At 43.3% G+C, this 17,225-nt stretch overlaps 2 protein-coding genes across 16 annotated transcripts in view; one reads left to right on the top strand and one right to left on the bottom strand.

Annotated features, from left to right (window-relative positions):
- Positions 1-11,687, bottom strand: part of MACROD2 (mono-ADP ribosylhydrolase 2) — a 1,526,954-nt gene extending 1,515,267 nt beyond the window's left edge. The window contains exon 1 of one of the 4 annotated variants that reach the window (XM_074949635.1): positions 11,449-11,681. In XM_074949635.1, coding sequence (XP_074805736.1) covers positions 11,449-11,494 — 46 coding nt within the window. In that variant the 5' untranslated portion in view covers positions 11,495-11,681. Of the gene's footprint in view, positions 1-11,448 lie in introns of all 4 variants that reach the window. The other 3 variants (XM_074949637.1, XM_074949636.1, XM_074949634.1) reach the window with 3 other exon arrangements.
- A 1,139-nt stretch (positions 11,688-12,826) lies between these two features.
- SEL1L2 (SEL1L2 adaptor subunit of SYVN1 ubiquitin ligase) overlaps positions 12,827-17,225 on the top strand; it is an 89,292-nt gene continuing 84,893 nt past the window's right edge. For all 12 annotated transcript variants that reach the window (XM_074949624.1, XM_074949625.1, XM_074949627.1 and 9 more), the window contains exon 1: positions 12,827-13,167. In XM_074949624.1, the coding sequence (XP_074805725.1) occupies positions 13,110-13,167 (58 nt within the window). In that variant the 5' untranslated portion in view covers positions 12,827-13,109. The remainder of the gene's footprint in view (positions 13,168-17,225) is intronic.

The following is a 17,225-nucleotide window of genomic DNA, read 5'->3' on the forward strand; positions in this document are numbered from 1 at the left end:
GATACATTTATAATACAGCAATACTGTATACAATCAGTTGATTCAATTGCTTATCATTTGAGGTTCAGACCCTCTGTCTTTAGTGACCAGGCTATCTTCCTCACTCACTAGTTTGATTGCTTTGTTTATCTTTTATGTAAGTGTACCTTCATTGTCTCTGCCTGATAATAAAGCTGCAGACAAACACATTCCTTTGTCTAAGCAGACTGTGCTTATACATTGCTTGCACAACACATTTCAAAAACAATTCTAGAACATACTTAGAAACTTTGTGCATACCCTGTACATATATCATACAAAAATATTAATCAGTGAGGTAGTTTTCCAATGATCTATTACATGGCACCTGCTGGATATGTACCATGACAACAGTGTTAGGTGTAATGAGTATGTCAGGCCTGAGAAGAGTTGCTGATCCAGAATAGTGAACCACCAATGGGCCTCCCTGTTACAGGTCCCATTAAGATCACCTGAGATGTAGTAATTTCTACTTCCATATCCTTGTTCCCATTGACCATCCTGATACTGCCCCCAACCTCATCACTGCCTCAGTTTCTAAATAACAATAAAGTATTTGTTTAGGTTTGGGGCCATATCTAGCCCGGCCGTTGGTGCTTAACAGACCCACTTCTTTCCTTGTTTTTGTATTTATATGGCTAAGGAACTTTTTCCTGCTGGTTTCAATTTCCTTTGCATGGGCCAGCTGCTTAGCTTTTGACAGTTTTCGCTCCTCTCCCTATACTTTTTGACCTCTAAGAGACAGCTTTCCTTGCTGATCCATCCCTTCTAGGCTTTCTGCCTTCTCTTCATCTGTATGAGATGTTTGTTCATCCAATTTGGTCTTCAATCCTTGTTTACAGGTTCTTCCCCCATTTCTTGAGATGCAGGCTCCAGATTCTTTAAGTCAAAGTTGCAGAAAATAATTACAACCCTCCTAAACATTCAGATTTCTGAGTTTCAGTCCAGTCAACTTCCCTAACTCCCTTAAAAAAATTATGTTTCCCCTTGCATTCAAGGACCCTAGTTGCAGACATTTTTATTTATCCTTCCATTTAATTTAACTGGAATTAGCTCATGATAGGGGGAAGCAGTAGATGGGATATTCCTCGACTTCAAGAAGTCTTTTGATACGGTCTCACACAAACCTTCTCATAAAACTAACTAGAGAAGTATTGCCTCAACCAAGGCGACCCCCCGCCAAAAAAAGTGATAGCAAATTACTGTACTGTACAGTCACAGGAGCACACTCATGGTATTGCCACCCTTATTTCTGCACTGTTGCTGGCAGCAGTGCTGCCTTCAGAGCTGGGTGGCTGCTCTACTCCCCTTCCTCCTCCCACTGGCAATTTTTTTTGTGATCTCCCGATCCCTATACAATACCCTTGTGACCCCCTTTTGGGTTGGGACCCCCCCCCATTTGAGAAAGACTGGTCAAGAACAACCTATTATAAGGTGGGTGCACAACTGATTACTAAACCATACTCAGAGTAGTTATCAATGGTTTGCAATTGAGCTGGAAGGTCATATCAAGTAGAGTCCTGCAAGGAGCTGTACCAAGTCTGGTTCTATTCAATATCTTCATAAATGATTTCAATAATGGCATATAGAGTACACAAATTTTGTGGACAATACCAAGATGGGAGGGATTCTGAGTGCTTTGAAGGACAGGATTAGAATTCCAGTTGATCTTGATAAACAGAAGAAATGGTCTGAAATCAATAGCATGAAATTAGATAAGGACAAACGCAAAATACCCCACCTAGGAAGGAACAATCAACTGCACAAATACAAAATAAGACCACCTGGGAAGGAATACTATAGAAAAGAAGCTGGCAGTTATAGTGGATCAAACTAAATATGATTCAACAATATAATACTGTTGAATGAGTCAACATCATTCTGGGATATATTAGCAGGAGTGCTGTAAGCAAGACATGAGAAGTAATTCTTCCACTCAATTCAGCACTGACACGTAAGGCTACATTTTAGTAAGAGTCACAGACAGGTCACGGGCAGTAAACAAAAATTCACGGCCTGTGACCTGTCCATGACTTACTAAAAATACCCATGGTTAAAACTTGGGCAGGGCCTGCCTTAAGGCACCACAGATGCTGGAGAAGGGCGGTGGCATGCGGCCCAGGACCCTGGCTGGTGCTGGGGGTGGGGTTGGCGGGACCAAAAGGCTCCCCACCTGGTTCTGCGCCTCTCTCTAAGCTTCCCCTCCCACAATGTGATTTTGACCCAACAGATTCTATTTCGTCCATACCATCACTTCTAACTTCTTTAAAGTCTACCTCATCATTAAAATACAATGCTACTCCACCATCTTTACCTTTATGTCCATCTTTCCCAAACAGCACATACGCTTCAATACCTGTACTCCAATCATGACTACTGTTCCACCAGATTTCTGTTATCCCTATATCATCTGATTTCACTTCCTGCACCAGTAGTTCTAGTCCCTCCATTTTGTTACCCAGACTTCTGAATTGGTGTAGACATCTTAGTTGTTTCTGCTCGTCTTCATCCAGATTCCTCCCCGCGATTAAGTACAATTATTCTACAGCCAGCATCACCTGACTGCTCACGAATACCAATGAGACTCTTTCCTCTTGATGTCCATTCTCCTAGCCTCTGCTGTTCTTTTCTCCATTGTTGTATCTGCTCTGACTTGATTTTCCCTCCCATTCAATATCAGAATCGGGCATGGAGATTACATGAGCATCTCTAAACAGTCTCCCCTGAATTCCTAGTTTAAAGCTCTTTTAATCAGATGTGCCAACCTCCATCCCAGAAGTCTATTTCCCCTGAGAATAGTCCTCTGTCCGAGGATGCCTCCCAGCAGTCAAACGTTCCAAAGCCCTCCTTCTAGCACCACTGCCTGTTCATCATCATCATCATCTTGTCTCTCCTTTGTTCTCCTCCATGTTTTAATCACTACAAGCAGAGTTTGTAATGTTTACACATGTTATTTTTGGTTATTATTTACTGGCATAAGCTGACAATAAAACCACTTAAAAAGTCAAAGCTTCTGCAATGCCTGGCACAAAAAAATTCAACTTAACAGCAGAATCAGGTTCAGGGAAGGGCAAAGGTGTTTGTTTTAACTCAAAAGCACACACAGCATAAAGAGTACCATAACATCTCTTCCCATAAAAATCATCACCCACTCCTACCTTCTCAGGGATGACAGCTGCACATTTTCAGGCACCAGACTCAAAGTAAAAACAAGAGGCATCCCTGACAGTATTGCCAAGGTGGTTTATACTTCGCAGTGGATGCCTTGCTGGCCGCTCATGGTGTTGAGCAAATATCTGCACCTCAGCCTCCAACTCATAAAACTTTCTCCCTTACTCTCACCAATATTGTGCAACAAACATGCAACTACGATCGTAGGCTGATGTCACTCTGCAACATCTAACCTAGTCGTAAGATAGTGCTTTCTCACTTTCCAATGGGCAAACGCACAGTCCACAGTTATTCTGCAACTACTAAGGCAACAGTAGAGCAGCTCCTTTCTGCTGTCCAAGTGCCCTGTAAATGGCTTCATTCGCTTGGGAAATAAAAAAAATAAGCTCCATCTCCCAGGATGACCTGAGCAATCTCCACACCATTAATGTCCATGGGGAGTCTGCCCTCAGGATCACTGTGATTCATTAAGGTGAACAGGGGTGATTCTAAAAGATCCTAACATCAGGGACCTTTCCAGACCACCTTGCATTTATGTTTGTGAACCTGCTCTGGTGGACAATCAGGCCTTGGAGAAATAGCCCTTTCTCCGCTTATGAACTCCAGAATCTGGTGCAGGAAACAAATGACGGGACCCAGGGGTCTAATACTATTCTGGAACGCCGTATGTGCAAAGACATCAATAATCTCCTAAGCGTTATAAAGCTTTGTAACCCAGCACAACAATACCTCCTGCATAATAGCACATAGCTGCATGAGAAAGGCCTCCCTCCCCCAACAGCCAATCTTCCCAAGCCAAATTGGTTAGATACAGACCAGTAACAGTCAGGGGTGGCCAGCTGCCTGAGGACAATGGCAACTCATTTTCTTAATAAGCATGGGATTCCACATGGCAGTGTGCTCCCTCCACAGTTCCAAGTTCAGCACAGATTTCAAAAAATGGTTGCCTTCACCATCCTGAAATTCTGTCACCACTGCTGGTCATCCCAGGTCTGCAAAACATCACCACCACCAGATGCTTTCCCACCCATTCATTCTGTTTTCCCCTAGCCCAGAAACAACTCTGTACTGTGTTCCAGGAACAGCTCACGAAGTACCAGTTGCTTCGTATCCTCCTCCTCTTTCTCTCTGCTGCTGCAGATGTTGTAGCCACATCAGCTGCTCAGTGGTTGAAAGCCAAAGCCACCCAATGCTGAGAACTCGACCAAAGTGCAAGCAGTTTCTGTGTATTCATGATTGCCAGCACTGTGGCACAGAGCATTATTGCATCCAGGATGGCTGACAGAAATTCAACAAATGGTGCTAGCCCACCCAGAAAGAGAGTAATCACAAGACAGAGGGCAAGGAATCATGGGATTTTCAGAGTTTGACCCCCAACTCCCAGAATTCTACTGGCTTCCACTATGTATTCCACAATGCACTGCAAACAAAGTGCCAGAATAAACACAGTTCAGCAATGAAGCAAAGGACCATGGGATAACGCCTGAAATGCCAAACCGCACACACAAATCCCCTGTCACGTGTACACAATCATGTGCATTGAAACAAGACACAGTTATCTCATTTGCACACTATTACTGCAGATTACATATTGCGTACCAACTAGTACGCATCAACTCAGCACGAACTAAAATGCCTGTGTAGATAAGCCCTAAGATGTCCTCCGACTGGTAAGTTGATACACTGAACTACAAGTCTGACCTCCATTCTTTGGTTGCACACATCTTCCATTAGCTTCTTGATGTAAGTTTTAGGTGCAGAGGTCTGTATCCTACAACTGTCCAAAACAGCCCATTACTTAAATGGTTTGTAAAAAGCAAACAAGACCCAGAGATAGAAAGGCTAGTTGTGATGAGTACACTCAGTGCTGGGGACGCTCCTTTGTGGGTGATGTGGAAATCAGCTCGCATCTGGATTAGCACCCCCTTCTGTCTCTCTCACCCTACGGCCCCTCCCGCTCTCCAGGACTCTGGGTGCTTTCTCTAGGACTCAGCCCTCCAACTATGTCACTGTATTGTCCCCCCTTTCAGGGTATCAAAATCTCACCAAACCAGCTGTCTGTATGGCACATTCAACAGTCCTGCACCACTTCCCAGTGACTGGTAGATGTATCTGGGTCCACCCGTTACTTCAGGTTCCATCCCAGAGGCCCTTACTCAGCAGCCAAGGACTACATGGTCTCAAACACTGCTGCTCTTTTCCTGAGCTTCTGCCTACCTTACCTTCCACTAACTTTCTTTCCTGCAACTCCTCTGGGTAAACCCCTTCATCAGGGACAGGATCCCACAGTTTTTGCTCCCCTTTGGGTTTCCTCCCACCCTCATCTCTGTGCCGAAAGAGTGACTGCAGATTCTGCCCCTGCAGCCTTTTTCTGTGGCCAACTTCCTGGCTTTACACCTTACCCAGCTTCTCCCCGAGCTGAGCTTCATCAGTAATCACCACCTCCACCAGCATCAGATAAATCGTGACCACCACCTGGGATGTTAGATTCCTAACACCATCCCCTCCTTGTCATTTTTCATCCCCACCTCATTTATCCTCTTTCCTATTTTATTGAACAAAAGGCAAAAAGATAGCCTGGCTTAGACAGACAAGATAATTCCACTATTTGCAACCCTGCTGTAGTAAACCTGTGACCAGAAAGGGAAGCTAAAAGTAATGCCTAAAAACAGCCTGCTGTTGGTAGCTGTTTTCCAAGTCTTGCAGTGACGGATAAACCCATGTGCTTTCCCTGTACTTCTCTCACAGCTAGGTCGCAAGCAAGAGAGCATCAGAGACAAAAGCCACATTTCCTATTTTTGCTATTATTCATATGGGAAATCATTTTGTTTTGTCTTAAAAGAAACAGGATTGGATTTATAACACCCTCACCTTAAAAAACGGACAATTCATACAATCTAAAGAGATCATCAAAACAGGGGTTTTCCCTTATTTAAAAAAAAGAATCTATACAGCTAAAGGAAGAGGGCAATTATTAAAATGAAAGCATTACTTCTTTAAGTTTCAAATGCTTTAATTGTTTTCCTTCTTTTTCTGTGGGTTTAACAAAAGACCGAGAATGTTTTTAGCGGTGATTGTAACAACAGTAATAAGTCAGCCGTAACGTGACGAAAAACCCCAGACTACACTTCACTGTTAAAATCTTTGTTTTCCATTTAGTGTTGTATTAATATATTATCCTGAGATACCCACTTATCACCACAATATGCACTAGAAACACAGACTAGACCTTTGGTCCTCTCAGGATCCAGTGTTCTGTTGACCTCTATTAATATCAGGCCCACATCCATCTCAGGTTCCTATACTAGTATTCATGACATATTAACTGAGGATTCTGAAAGGCACGCATGACAACAAAGGGGAGGGGGCCAGAAGTGCCATCCCAGGTTCCTGAGTTTTAAAAACTTCAGTGGGTCTGCTCCATCCAAATGAAAAGGAAGGGCTGCAGCTGCTATTCCAACCCATATGCCAAAGTCATATGGGTGACAGGAAAGGCAGATGATGAAATCTCAACCTCTGTGTATTCTATTAGCATAATAAATCCCAGTTTTGTGGGGGAAGCCACTTCATCTATATAAAATGTTATAATAAGATTGTTTAACCCCCTTTCTTCTTATTGCATTGTATAAATTCTCTCTTCCATAAAAAGACAGTGGCACAATACTGTGGAGCACACCAGTACTCTTGTATTCAAGTCTAGCCTCTGGCAGTCATTTTCCATATAAGCATAATTTGGGTATAGTAACAAGTGAACTATGTAACACAAATTAAGTTTATCTAGAAGCATTTAGTTCACTTTCACATACAAGTATGTTTAACATTATCTGAAGCAGCCAAATGTTTTTTCCTTCTTGAGATCTTAGTCCAATATCATATCTGCTGCTCTTAGTCAAGGCCCAGGACTAGACAGACATGGGGAAGGAGTTACTCTCCATCTAAAAATTGTATTTTCAGATCATGTTTGAGGCACATTGATTCAGCAGGATGGAGAGGCTGCTGCTCAGATAGAAATTTCTATCACCTGAAAGATACCAGTGTTTAAGTAGAATTTACAAAACTGTGAAGTCCAATAATCAAAGTTTGACTTCTCAGTATAAAAGGAGACTCCCTCTTACGCTAAAGATTTTTACATTGCAATACATTTTTAAACCAACTTAACCTGGAGGATTGGAAAAAATACATAATCATTGTGTACCTTAATTGGACCCTTAGAAATAAAATAAATCAGTGTCATTAGATTATTATTCAACAAAATTTCAATGTAATTCAATTGTTTAATCCTCGAGAACACAGAATACAAATATTTCACGTGTGCTACAGGTACTACTGAAAGATGAACCTGAAACTGCAGAGATCAATTGGTACTATAGACACACTCAAGACTTCAGAGCTGCAGGACAGACACGCAAACAGACTTCTACTGAATTTTAGTGAAAAGGGTACAAGTCAATTTGATGCCTTTAAGGAACAAAATTCTTCTATATCTTTATTACTTGCAGGGCTTGAAACTTACTCGTGTGGAGCAGCGTAGTCCTAAACTATCAGTTTCTGTTAAAATTAAGCTCTCAGAAAAGTCTCTAATATCCATAGCTGTAAATATCACCTTTCAAATGTGAATCAATGAAGTGTTATTTTCCTCAGTTTGCAGAGAGTTGGCTCTTGTGTGAAATTGTAAGATCCAGGTAAAGAGTGAAACAGAAAGAAAAAAGGTTTCAGAGTAACAGCCGTGTTAGTCTGTATTCGTAAAAAGAAAAAAGAAAAGGAGTACTTGTGGCACCTTAGAGACTAACCAGTTTATTTGAGCATGAGCTTTCGTGAGCTACAGCTCACTTCATCGGATGCATAGCATATCGTGGAAACTGCAGAAGACATTTGTTTCATGGTCTCTGTGTGTATATAATGTCTTCTACAGTTTCCACGATATGCTATGCATCCGATGAAGTGAGCTGTAGCTCACGAAAGCTCATGCTCAAATAAACTGGTTAGTCTCTAAGGTGCCACAAGTACTCCTTTTCTTTTTTCTTCTTAGAAAGAAAAAAGGTCAATTTCACACTGCTGCAGCTTGCGAATGCATACCAGCCACAGACAGGCACTGCAGGTATTCACCTGGTAGGAAGACAACCAGGCGAAAAAAAGAATCCAGAAGCTAGGCATCTACAACATAAGACATTGCAATACTGACATTTAGTAATCAAATGAGAGACAGGGTGGATGAGGTAACGTCTTTTATTGGACTAATTTCTGTTAGCGAAGTAAACAAGCTTTCGAGCTCCACAGAGCTCTTCTTCAGGTATGAAAGAGACAAGCTTTTGAGCTTACATCAACTCACCCACCCAGTCTCTCTCATATCCTAATATTCCAGGATCAACACAGCTACAAAAAGAGAGAGAGATATTAATCAAGGCTTAAGGACATTTACTAGACATTAATGGACAGTCTCAATAGAAATGATGAAGTAGGAGCATCCCTCACCACCAAATCCCAGATATACAGTACACCCTTGATGAGAAGCTCCCCTGACAAATGCCAGAGGTAGAAAGGTGCTGAGATTCCTATTAGAATGCTGCTCATGCTTAGGAATCTTCTATCAACTTTGGTACAGTAATTGCCTGCAAATGTGAAGCCCCTATTTCTTCTCTCTGTTGGATGGGAGAAAGCATTCACAGTTTTAAGTTTTATAAACCTCTCCCCTCCTCACATGCCCTTAAGTAAACCAAGTGCGTTCCATTAACATTTCTGCAGGAAGTTAGTATTGCTTGATAATATATTTAAGATACTGAATATTCATCAATAGAAGGGAGCTCAAAATTAAGAGTGCCCATCACAATTTGACTGTCATTTTATCCACTGCAAGTAGGAACAATAGCATCAGGCATGTAAGATAAAAATCTCAGCTCAGGAAAGTAGTTTTTGCCTGTAGAGCCCATGCCACATAAATAACTTCTTGTACATTTAAGTGAAACATAAAAAGTTGGGCTAGCCTCAGGCAGATTGATTATGTATTTGTTTTGCTCTTCCCCCCGCCCATGGAGTTATGTTTAGACTTAAGTCTTCTCTCTCAAGTAGCAGCTGTCTGTTATGTTCATGCAGCATCTAGCACAACAAGGCCCTGGCCTCCATGTACCACCTTACTGATAATAAATTATAGGAATCCTGTGGTAGAAGAAACAGCAACAACAAAATATGAGAAAGAGAACAATATTTTACATTGTCAGTCATACTTGTTTGCTGTTTAAGAGTGTAGTTTTTCATTTTATATGAACACTAAATAGAAGGTCAACATGAGTGTTTCCAGGATAAACAACTGAACTAATTTATATTAGAGGATATTGGTAACAGGATTTTGTACTATGTTTGGATTGTCTTCAAAACAGTCAATACAGTAAGACCAAAACTGCAAGATCAGCTTGATGGCTATTCAGTGTTTGTGGACAAGTTGCTCTTTTTCCAATTAAGAAGGGGGAAAAAAAACTCTCCTATGAGATTGATGACAGAGTTTTGAAGGTAGGATCCAGTTCTAAAAGTCAGTTCCCTTACTAAAAGGGAAACATTTTTCACAGGAGGGAGCTCAGCTGTTTTCTACAATGAAGATTTCACTTAGCTGCTATTGCAAGGTTCATGCCAAGAAGATCAATAAGTTTTATTTAAGCTACTATCCGTGTTCAATAGTTAAACACAACAATAAAAAGTCATGCAAGTTAAAGTGGTGGAGTTATGTTTGGATTAAACACTTCATTTAGTATCTTATATAATTTTATTTCTCACCTACCTGAAACATACCAATCTTTCATATGACTAACTTTATAGCAGTAGAATCAGTTTTAGTTTTATCTTTTTACATACATTGTATGGAATGTTTACTTTTTCTACCGAGTAGTTTATAGAGGAAATATTTCACCTATATTTTTCCAATTTAACACCTTTTTCTCTTCTTCCATTTTAAATGGCCTCAGAATCAAAACTAGCATTTGATAAAAATAAGTTTGTGAGATTTAAAGTTATATTTGGTTTCAAAATGTTTTCTTCAGTTAGAGCCATTTAAGTGTTTAGTTTGCCATTTAGTATCCCTCTCTTTTCCCTCCAACCTCCCCCAGCTACTTTAAAAAAAAAATTATTGCGCTTTTGGGCACTTGAACTTGTTTCAGATTTCTCTCTCTATTCTATGTCTGTTTTGTGATAAGTAGCATTGCAGATGTGTTTTCCTGCCTAGATCTAGAAAATAAAAGGGGTAAGGGTAGCAAGAAACACTCTACTTTTATTCATGTTTTTCCCCCAGTAGCACAGAGTTATCTGACATGTCATCCCTATGTAAAAAAACCAAGAAAACAAGTTTTGTTGTAAACACACAAAATACAAATATTTGTTTATGCTGATTGGCATAGCCTCTCTGGAGAAAGATCAGGTTTGAATAAGGGTCTAAGAAGGGAGAGAATCCACAGTCATGTAAAGGAAAAGAGAGGGACAGAGAGAACGCAAGGAAAAGGAGAAGTCACATACAAGAAAAGGGTGATTGTTTGAGAAAGATAGCCAAAATATATCAAAGAAAAGAAAGGAAGCTCATGGCTAGACTGACACACACAGGGGTGGCTGGAGAAGAGAAACACTGGGAGTAAAGACACATACCCCAGAGAAAGGTGCAGCACAGAGAAAAGTGGAGGGGGGAATGACCCATAAACAGGGGTACTGGAACAATGTTTATAGTGGGGGTGCTGCTGATGGAAACCATGGAAACCATGTATTGTTGTTACTACTTCAAGCCAGGGGGGTGGGGAAGCATCCCAAGCACCCCTAGTTCCAGCACCACTACCCACACATGGTGGAAGAGGATAGAGAAATTCAAGGCATAAGAGCAACTAGGGAGCTCACACCTCAGAGCCACGGAGGCGGGGGGGTAGCTCAAAACCCAGGAGAACCATTCACCGAGTACAGCAAGGCGGGGTTGAGACCCTGTCCCACCGAGATAGCAGCAGGGGGACGGGGGAGGAGGAGACGAAGGGCCACTCTGCCACCCCGCAAGAAGGATCGTGGGGCCCGAGGACCTACCAGCTGCCCTACTGGGGCGGGGGGAGGGTTACGGTGCCCAGCAGGAGGACAAGGGGGTCGGCACCTTGGCCCACTAGGCAAGGGGGACAGGACAAGAGGTAGGGCTGAGGGGAAGCGAGTACCTCCCGCACCGGGCGGGCAGGAAGAGGGGCTCCCCACCCGGCGGGGAGATGGGGTGCCCTGCCCGGCGGAGACCGGGCTGCGGGGGGCTGGTACCTTTCTCCTCCTTCCAGAGCTTTTTCCGCTTGTTGCTGGGGTACATGGTGCTGTGGCTGGCGGCGGCTTTGAGCTGCACGTTCCCCAGGCTCACCGGAGGTGGGAGGGTGGAGGGGGGGGAGTCGCTGACCCGGCGGCTGTCCCCTGCGTCCCCCTGCACGGCTCGCTCCTGCCCAGCGGCTCACAGCGCCTGTCAACTGGGTCACGCCTCGCTCGAACCCGACACCCCCGCAGCGCCCGCCTCCCTCCCCGCGGCCCGTTGGCTCCGGCAGCCGCCGCTCATCAGCCCCCGCCCCACCGGGCCGCTCACAGCACACGGGCTCCGGCGCCGTGGCCGAGGGGAGGGGCCTTAAAGGGACAGGCCGGGGGCAGCGCCGGGCACACGAGTGAGCTCAGGCCATGGTGGACTCTCTCGCTGCGGGGTGATTCCCTCCTTGCGGGCAAGGCGTGCGGGAGCCGGGCGACTCTGAGGCGTCCCCATCCATCCGGAGGGGATCGGGGTGGGTCCCCTCTCTGTGTGTGTGGTGGGGGGGGAGGGAAACACTTGGGTGGCTCCCTCCATGGGGGAGCAGTAGGGAGGTGCCTCTTCTTTCCAGGGGAGGACAAGGGAGATGCCCTCCCTTTCCCCAAGCGCCCTTCTTTATAGGGGGGGCTCCCTTGCTGCCCGTAAGGGGTGGGGGTCGCTTGGCTGCTATGTGGGGGTGCCCCCGGAGTACAGTCTCCCCGGCCCCCGGGGGAGAGGCTTCTCTGCACAGCTGTTTTGTGACGAATCTCCTTCCTCCCCCATTCGGCGGGGCATCTCAGTCCTTTCTCCCCCCACCCCAGCCCGCGGCCGCCTGTGCTTAGGTGCGACACGTTGCCCACAGGCGGGAGGAGATGCCGTGTAACATCCTTCCCTGGCCTGTTGCTGCGGCCCCAGATGTGGCTGTGAGATGGGAGGATCCTGCCTCTCCTTCGCTGAGTCGCGCTCGCGTGCCAAGGGCCCGAGTGCAGCTTGTCCCTGCCCCCCGAGGAGGAGGAGGAGGAGGGCGGGAAGAGGCCACAGCAATTGACACACACCCGAGCCCGACGGGAAGCAGCTCTGTGTCGAGAGCGAGCAGGCTGGGCTCTGGGAGGAGGGGGTCCGACCCAAAACACAGCGGGGTTACGGATTGCGGCTTCCACCCAACCACCCCACCCCACCCCACCCGCTGCTGCTGCTGCTGCCCGGCTCCTCCCCTCGCAGGGCAAGGGGCGTCCTGCAGACAGCTCCCTGGCACCCCCCCCGCCCCGGTGCCTGCCCGCCCTCAGCCCCTGCGGTTAGAACGCGTGAACTGACACTTCACTTCCGGGTGGAAGGTCAGACGGGACGGAAGGCGGGGATTGGCCGCTCGTTGGCAAACGGTTGCTAAGTAACCGCTTCAGGGCCGAGCCTGCGCTGCGGGCGGGCAGGCGCCCGTTTAGCCCGCAGCGGGGGAGTGGATGAGCTTGGCCCTTTGAGGTGGCCGCGGCCGTCAGTGCCTGCTGCCCGGGAGGTGGGGCCTGTCCCTGCCCGGGGTGTGTGGAAGAGGGGCCTGGGGGAGCCCGTCCCTGCCCTGAAGCTGCGGGGCAGGTGGAGGTTGCGGCCCCTGCCCCATGTGCGGGCGCTGCGGGAGCGTTACAGCAGCCGGAGCTGCTCTGCGATGAAGGCTGTGAGCGTGGCGCCGCTGCTGCTGCTGGCTCTCCTGGTCTCGGTGCACAGTAGGTATCTGACACTGCACTACAGCAGCTCTCCCGTCCTTGGAGCCGGGGTGAGCAAGCGACTTGATGTGCGAAAACAAGTAGGCACTTCCAAAATGACTCATGCTTTTTGGTGCCTCACACCTGGGTGCCCAACCTCCGGCACCACGCAAGGGGTTGGTTTTCCTGAGGGCACCTACTGTTCAGCCCTGGTGAAAAATCAAGCCTCTTCTCTCCCCTTGGGCACCTGCCATCGCTTTTGAAAATTTCGAGTTTGAAAATACACTTCGTGCTTGGTTAGATTTCTGGTTCTTATGCACGGGGACTGTAGTTTCCTACCCTGTGTCATCATTACTGGTAATTTAAAATTTGTGAGATTAGTAGTTTGAGATTATTTCACTGTTGTCACTTTAATAATAATGTGGTGCCTAACCATCCAAAAATGATGTCACCTTCAGAACTTGTCCTACCAAACCCTTTGCAGCCACTGCAAAACAATAGAATGACAGTTGTAGCAGTATATTATTATTATGGGACATTATAATCTTGCATTAGCATGTTACCCACAATCTAACCTAATGCTCTGTTAGAGCTGCTTCCCTTTGTAACATTTGACTTCAGAAATCAGTATGTCATTGGGGAAAAAAGCAAGATGTACAACTATTACCCTCTTTGCACTGCATTTCGCAGGTTGTAGGTTACAAATTAGTTTGAGCAATGTCAAATTTAAAGTTTTGTTATCACACAATTAAGATTTTGGTGTTTGGAACAAGTGCAGTTATTTCATATTTTCAAATAAAATCCTTGCTCTTTGAGTCTGGGCACCTTGGACCCACCTTTTAGATTTTAAAAGAGATCTTTATCATGATCTAAACCTGAGAATTGTTTTAATTAAAAACCCACACTGGACTGTAAACTTAATACACACACACACACACACACAACACACACACACACACACAACACACACAGTCCCCTGTACCATTTGCAACCCCCATTGCAGCATTGTATTAGTTCATGAGACAAAATATGAGTATAAAGTATGTGAAGAAAAAAAGTGAAACTTTCTGACTTTCCAAGCTGAGAGAAATGAAAAAACAAAACAACTAGCAAGCAGGCTATATAATATTGTAGTTTTAAAAAATATTTTGGTCAGTCAATCTGTTGTGTTATTATTGTAGTAGGGAAATTTGTTATTTTAAAATACTGATTTTAACCTCTAATTCAAATAATTTTGAAAAATGTAATTTAGCCATAATAAATAGGTTGTACATAAGTTGTGTTTACTCTTTCAGTTTCCCATCTTGGGTGCAGTAGATTAAGTGAAACATTCAGTTTGTAGGTTTCAGAGTGGTAGCCATGTTAGTCTGAATCAGCAAAAACCAATGAGGAATACTTGTGGGCACCTTAGAGCCTAACAAATTTATTTGGGCATAAGCTTTCGTGGGCCAAAACCCACTTCATCAGTTGCATGGAGAGGAAAATACAGGAAGGATATATATAGCAGTACATGAAAAGATAGGAGTTGCCTTACCAAATTGGGGGTCAGTTCTAACGAGACAATTCAATTAAAGCAGGCTATTATCAACAGGATGAAAAACCACTTTTGTAATGGTAATCAGGGTGGCTCATTTCAAACAGTTGACAAGATTACCACTACAAAAATGGTTTTTCATCCTGTTGATAATACCCCACTTTAATTGAGTTGTCTCATTAGAACAGACCCCCCATTTGGTAAGGCAACTCCCATCTTTTCATGTACTGTTATATATCCTCCTACTGTATTTTCCACTCCATGCATCTGATGAAGTGGGTTTTAGCCCACGAAAGCTTATGCCCAAATAAATTTGTTAGTCTCTAAGGTGCCACAAGTCCTCCTCATTGTTTATAAAGTTTGTAGTTACTTTCAGATCAGTTTCACTTTCTAGTGCCTGTACTTAACAGTACGGCATGCTTAGGTTGCAACCACTGCAGAGAAATATTTAAATCTAAACACACCAAAAATTTTGTTTCAATTACTTTTATAACAGTAAGGCAAAAACAACACCTCAATTAAAGCTGCCTAGATAAACCTCTGCATCCATAGGGAGCCCAACTTACTTCATTTGTACTGTGCTTGGGCGTAAGGTTCCACCTTCATGGATCACATTGGATGATCAAGGCCTATAATTTTGATCCCACAATGAGATGGGTAAAGGTGGATGCTTGTATAGAGCTCCATGGAAGTCAGGGGGACTATACATGCAGACTCAGTTGCAGGGTTAGAGCCTTAATTACCAAAATAAAATTTATAAATAAAACCTACATTTTAGGGCAAAAGCTATTTGACACTGTCACTTTAAAATGAGAATGCATATCTGTCAAATACATATATTTAGGTCTAATCCTACAAACACTTATGCATATAAGTAACTTTACTCATTTGAGCAAAATTATGCATATGCATAAGTTTTTACATGATCAGGCTTCTCGATAGTGAAACATTCCGTCAGTCTTGAACAACCTAAAAGGTCATGAACAATTTAGCAAATTTGGACTTGTCCTCTTTTTAAATAATTCATCCAAAAATTGTTGAATGTTGAGACAATCTTTATTTTCCCATTTACTTTTAAACTGCAAACATGTAGTCTAAGAAGGAAAAAATGCAGAAATAAATCACAAAGAAAATATTTTAATGGTATCAAGTCCTGTTATAAATTCTTCAAAAATGAGCATTATGAGATACTTAAGAGCAGGAAAAAATTGGACATCTCTGTAAGAGGTATAAAATGAATAATTTGCATGTGTGCAAAATGTGTCTTTAAAAACAAACTCAGACATGTTGAAAAACAAAGCTTGACAAGATATTGATGGGAGCAAAAATGTATCAGGTTGCAAAATCTGAATCAAATTTCTTTGGCTACATGTAGCAAATTCTGGTTTTTATTATTACACTGTTACAGTAACAAAAGACTGCATTATCCTAGTAAAAATACAGTTTATCTTCAATTAAACAAGTGTAACAGAAAATACTGAGGTCTTAAAATGCAGAGAAAAAAAATCACATGATCAAGCTAATAACTTACTGTGTTAATTTATGACTTATTTTAGAGATATAATGAAAAATGGATTCCCCCCTCCCCCCCCCCCCATACTGATTACTTTTTAATCTCCAGACGGCTCTCATTATCAAGTCTTTGTTATAAAAAGTTGCAAAAATGACTGTGGGCCTGCTGCAGAGCTGACCGAAGTCTATGGAATACTGACCTTCATAGGGCTTTGGATCAGACACTGTAATCGTTCTAGTTAGTGTAAGAGAAGGTTGTTTGTTGGATTTGGGGGGGGGGTGTGTTTAATATACAATATGCCTGCAATATGTTTAAAACAGGTCATTTGCAATCAAAACTAAAAGTTTAATCTTTAACTGATAGGTCCTCAATGTCAATCAATTTAGGAATACCCAAATACTGAATACTTGTAGTTTTTAAAAAGTTTTTCTTAAGGTCTAGCTTATGGTGGACAAGCACATCATTGCCTTTCACAAGTGTTCCACTTAGTACTTATAGTGCTACATGTCTGTACAGAAGTATCCTTGATCTGATCAGACTCGCTGATATTTTTTTCTTTAAAAATACTGGTTTGATACAAGATGTTGGAAGGGAGTATTCACAGGTTATCTTCAACCATATTGTAACAAAACAAGATTTCTCTATGCCAACATAAATTTTAATGCTCAAATTACATTAAGCACAAAGTATCCAGATTTGCAGCTTTTAAAATCCTGATTGCTGTTACATGTGCATGCAGCCAGTACATCATGTGTTTTTCAACTTCTACAGAGGTTTACCTTTTTTCCCCCTGAAGAAAAATTACTTTAATGCCTGTGGGATCTAATTGCACAATTTTCGTAATTTTGCTAAAGACTATTTGGCTCATCCTTTCTTTCCTACATAGGGGCATTTTAAACTAACATTTTCAGTTTCTTTATTTTGTGTATTTGACAGTACTTTGCACAAAATTTCCTTTTGTTTGTATGAATATTTCCACCCAGCAGCAGGGAAGAGAAAAACATTTTGAAAATAAAACAAAACAAAAAACAC

The sequence above is a fragment of the Natator depressus genome, chromosome 3 (assembly GCF_965152275.1).
Source record: "Natator depressus isolate rNatDep1 chromosome 3, rNatDep2.hap1, whole genome shotgun sequence".
In the NCBI taxonomy this organism is placed as follows: Eukaryota; Metazoa; Chordata; order Testudines; family Cheloniidae; genus Natator; species Natator depressus.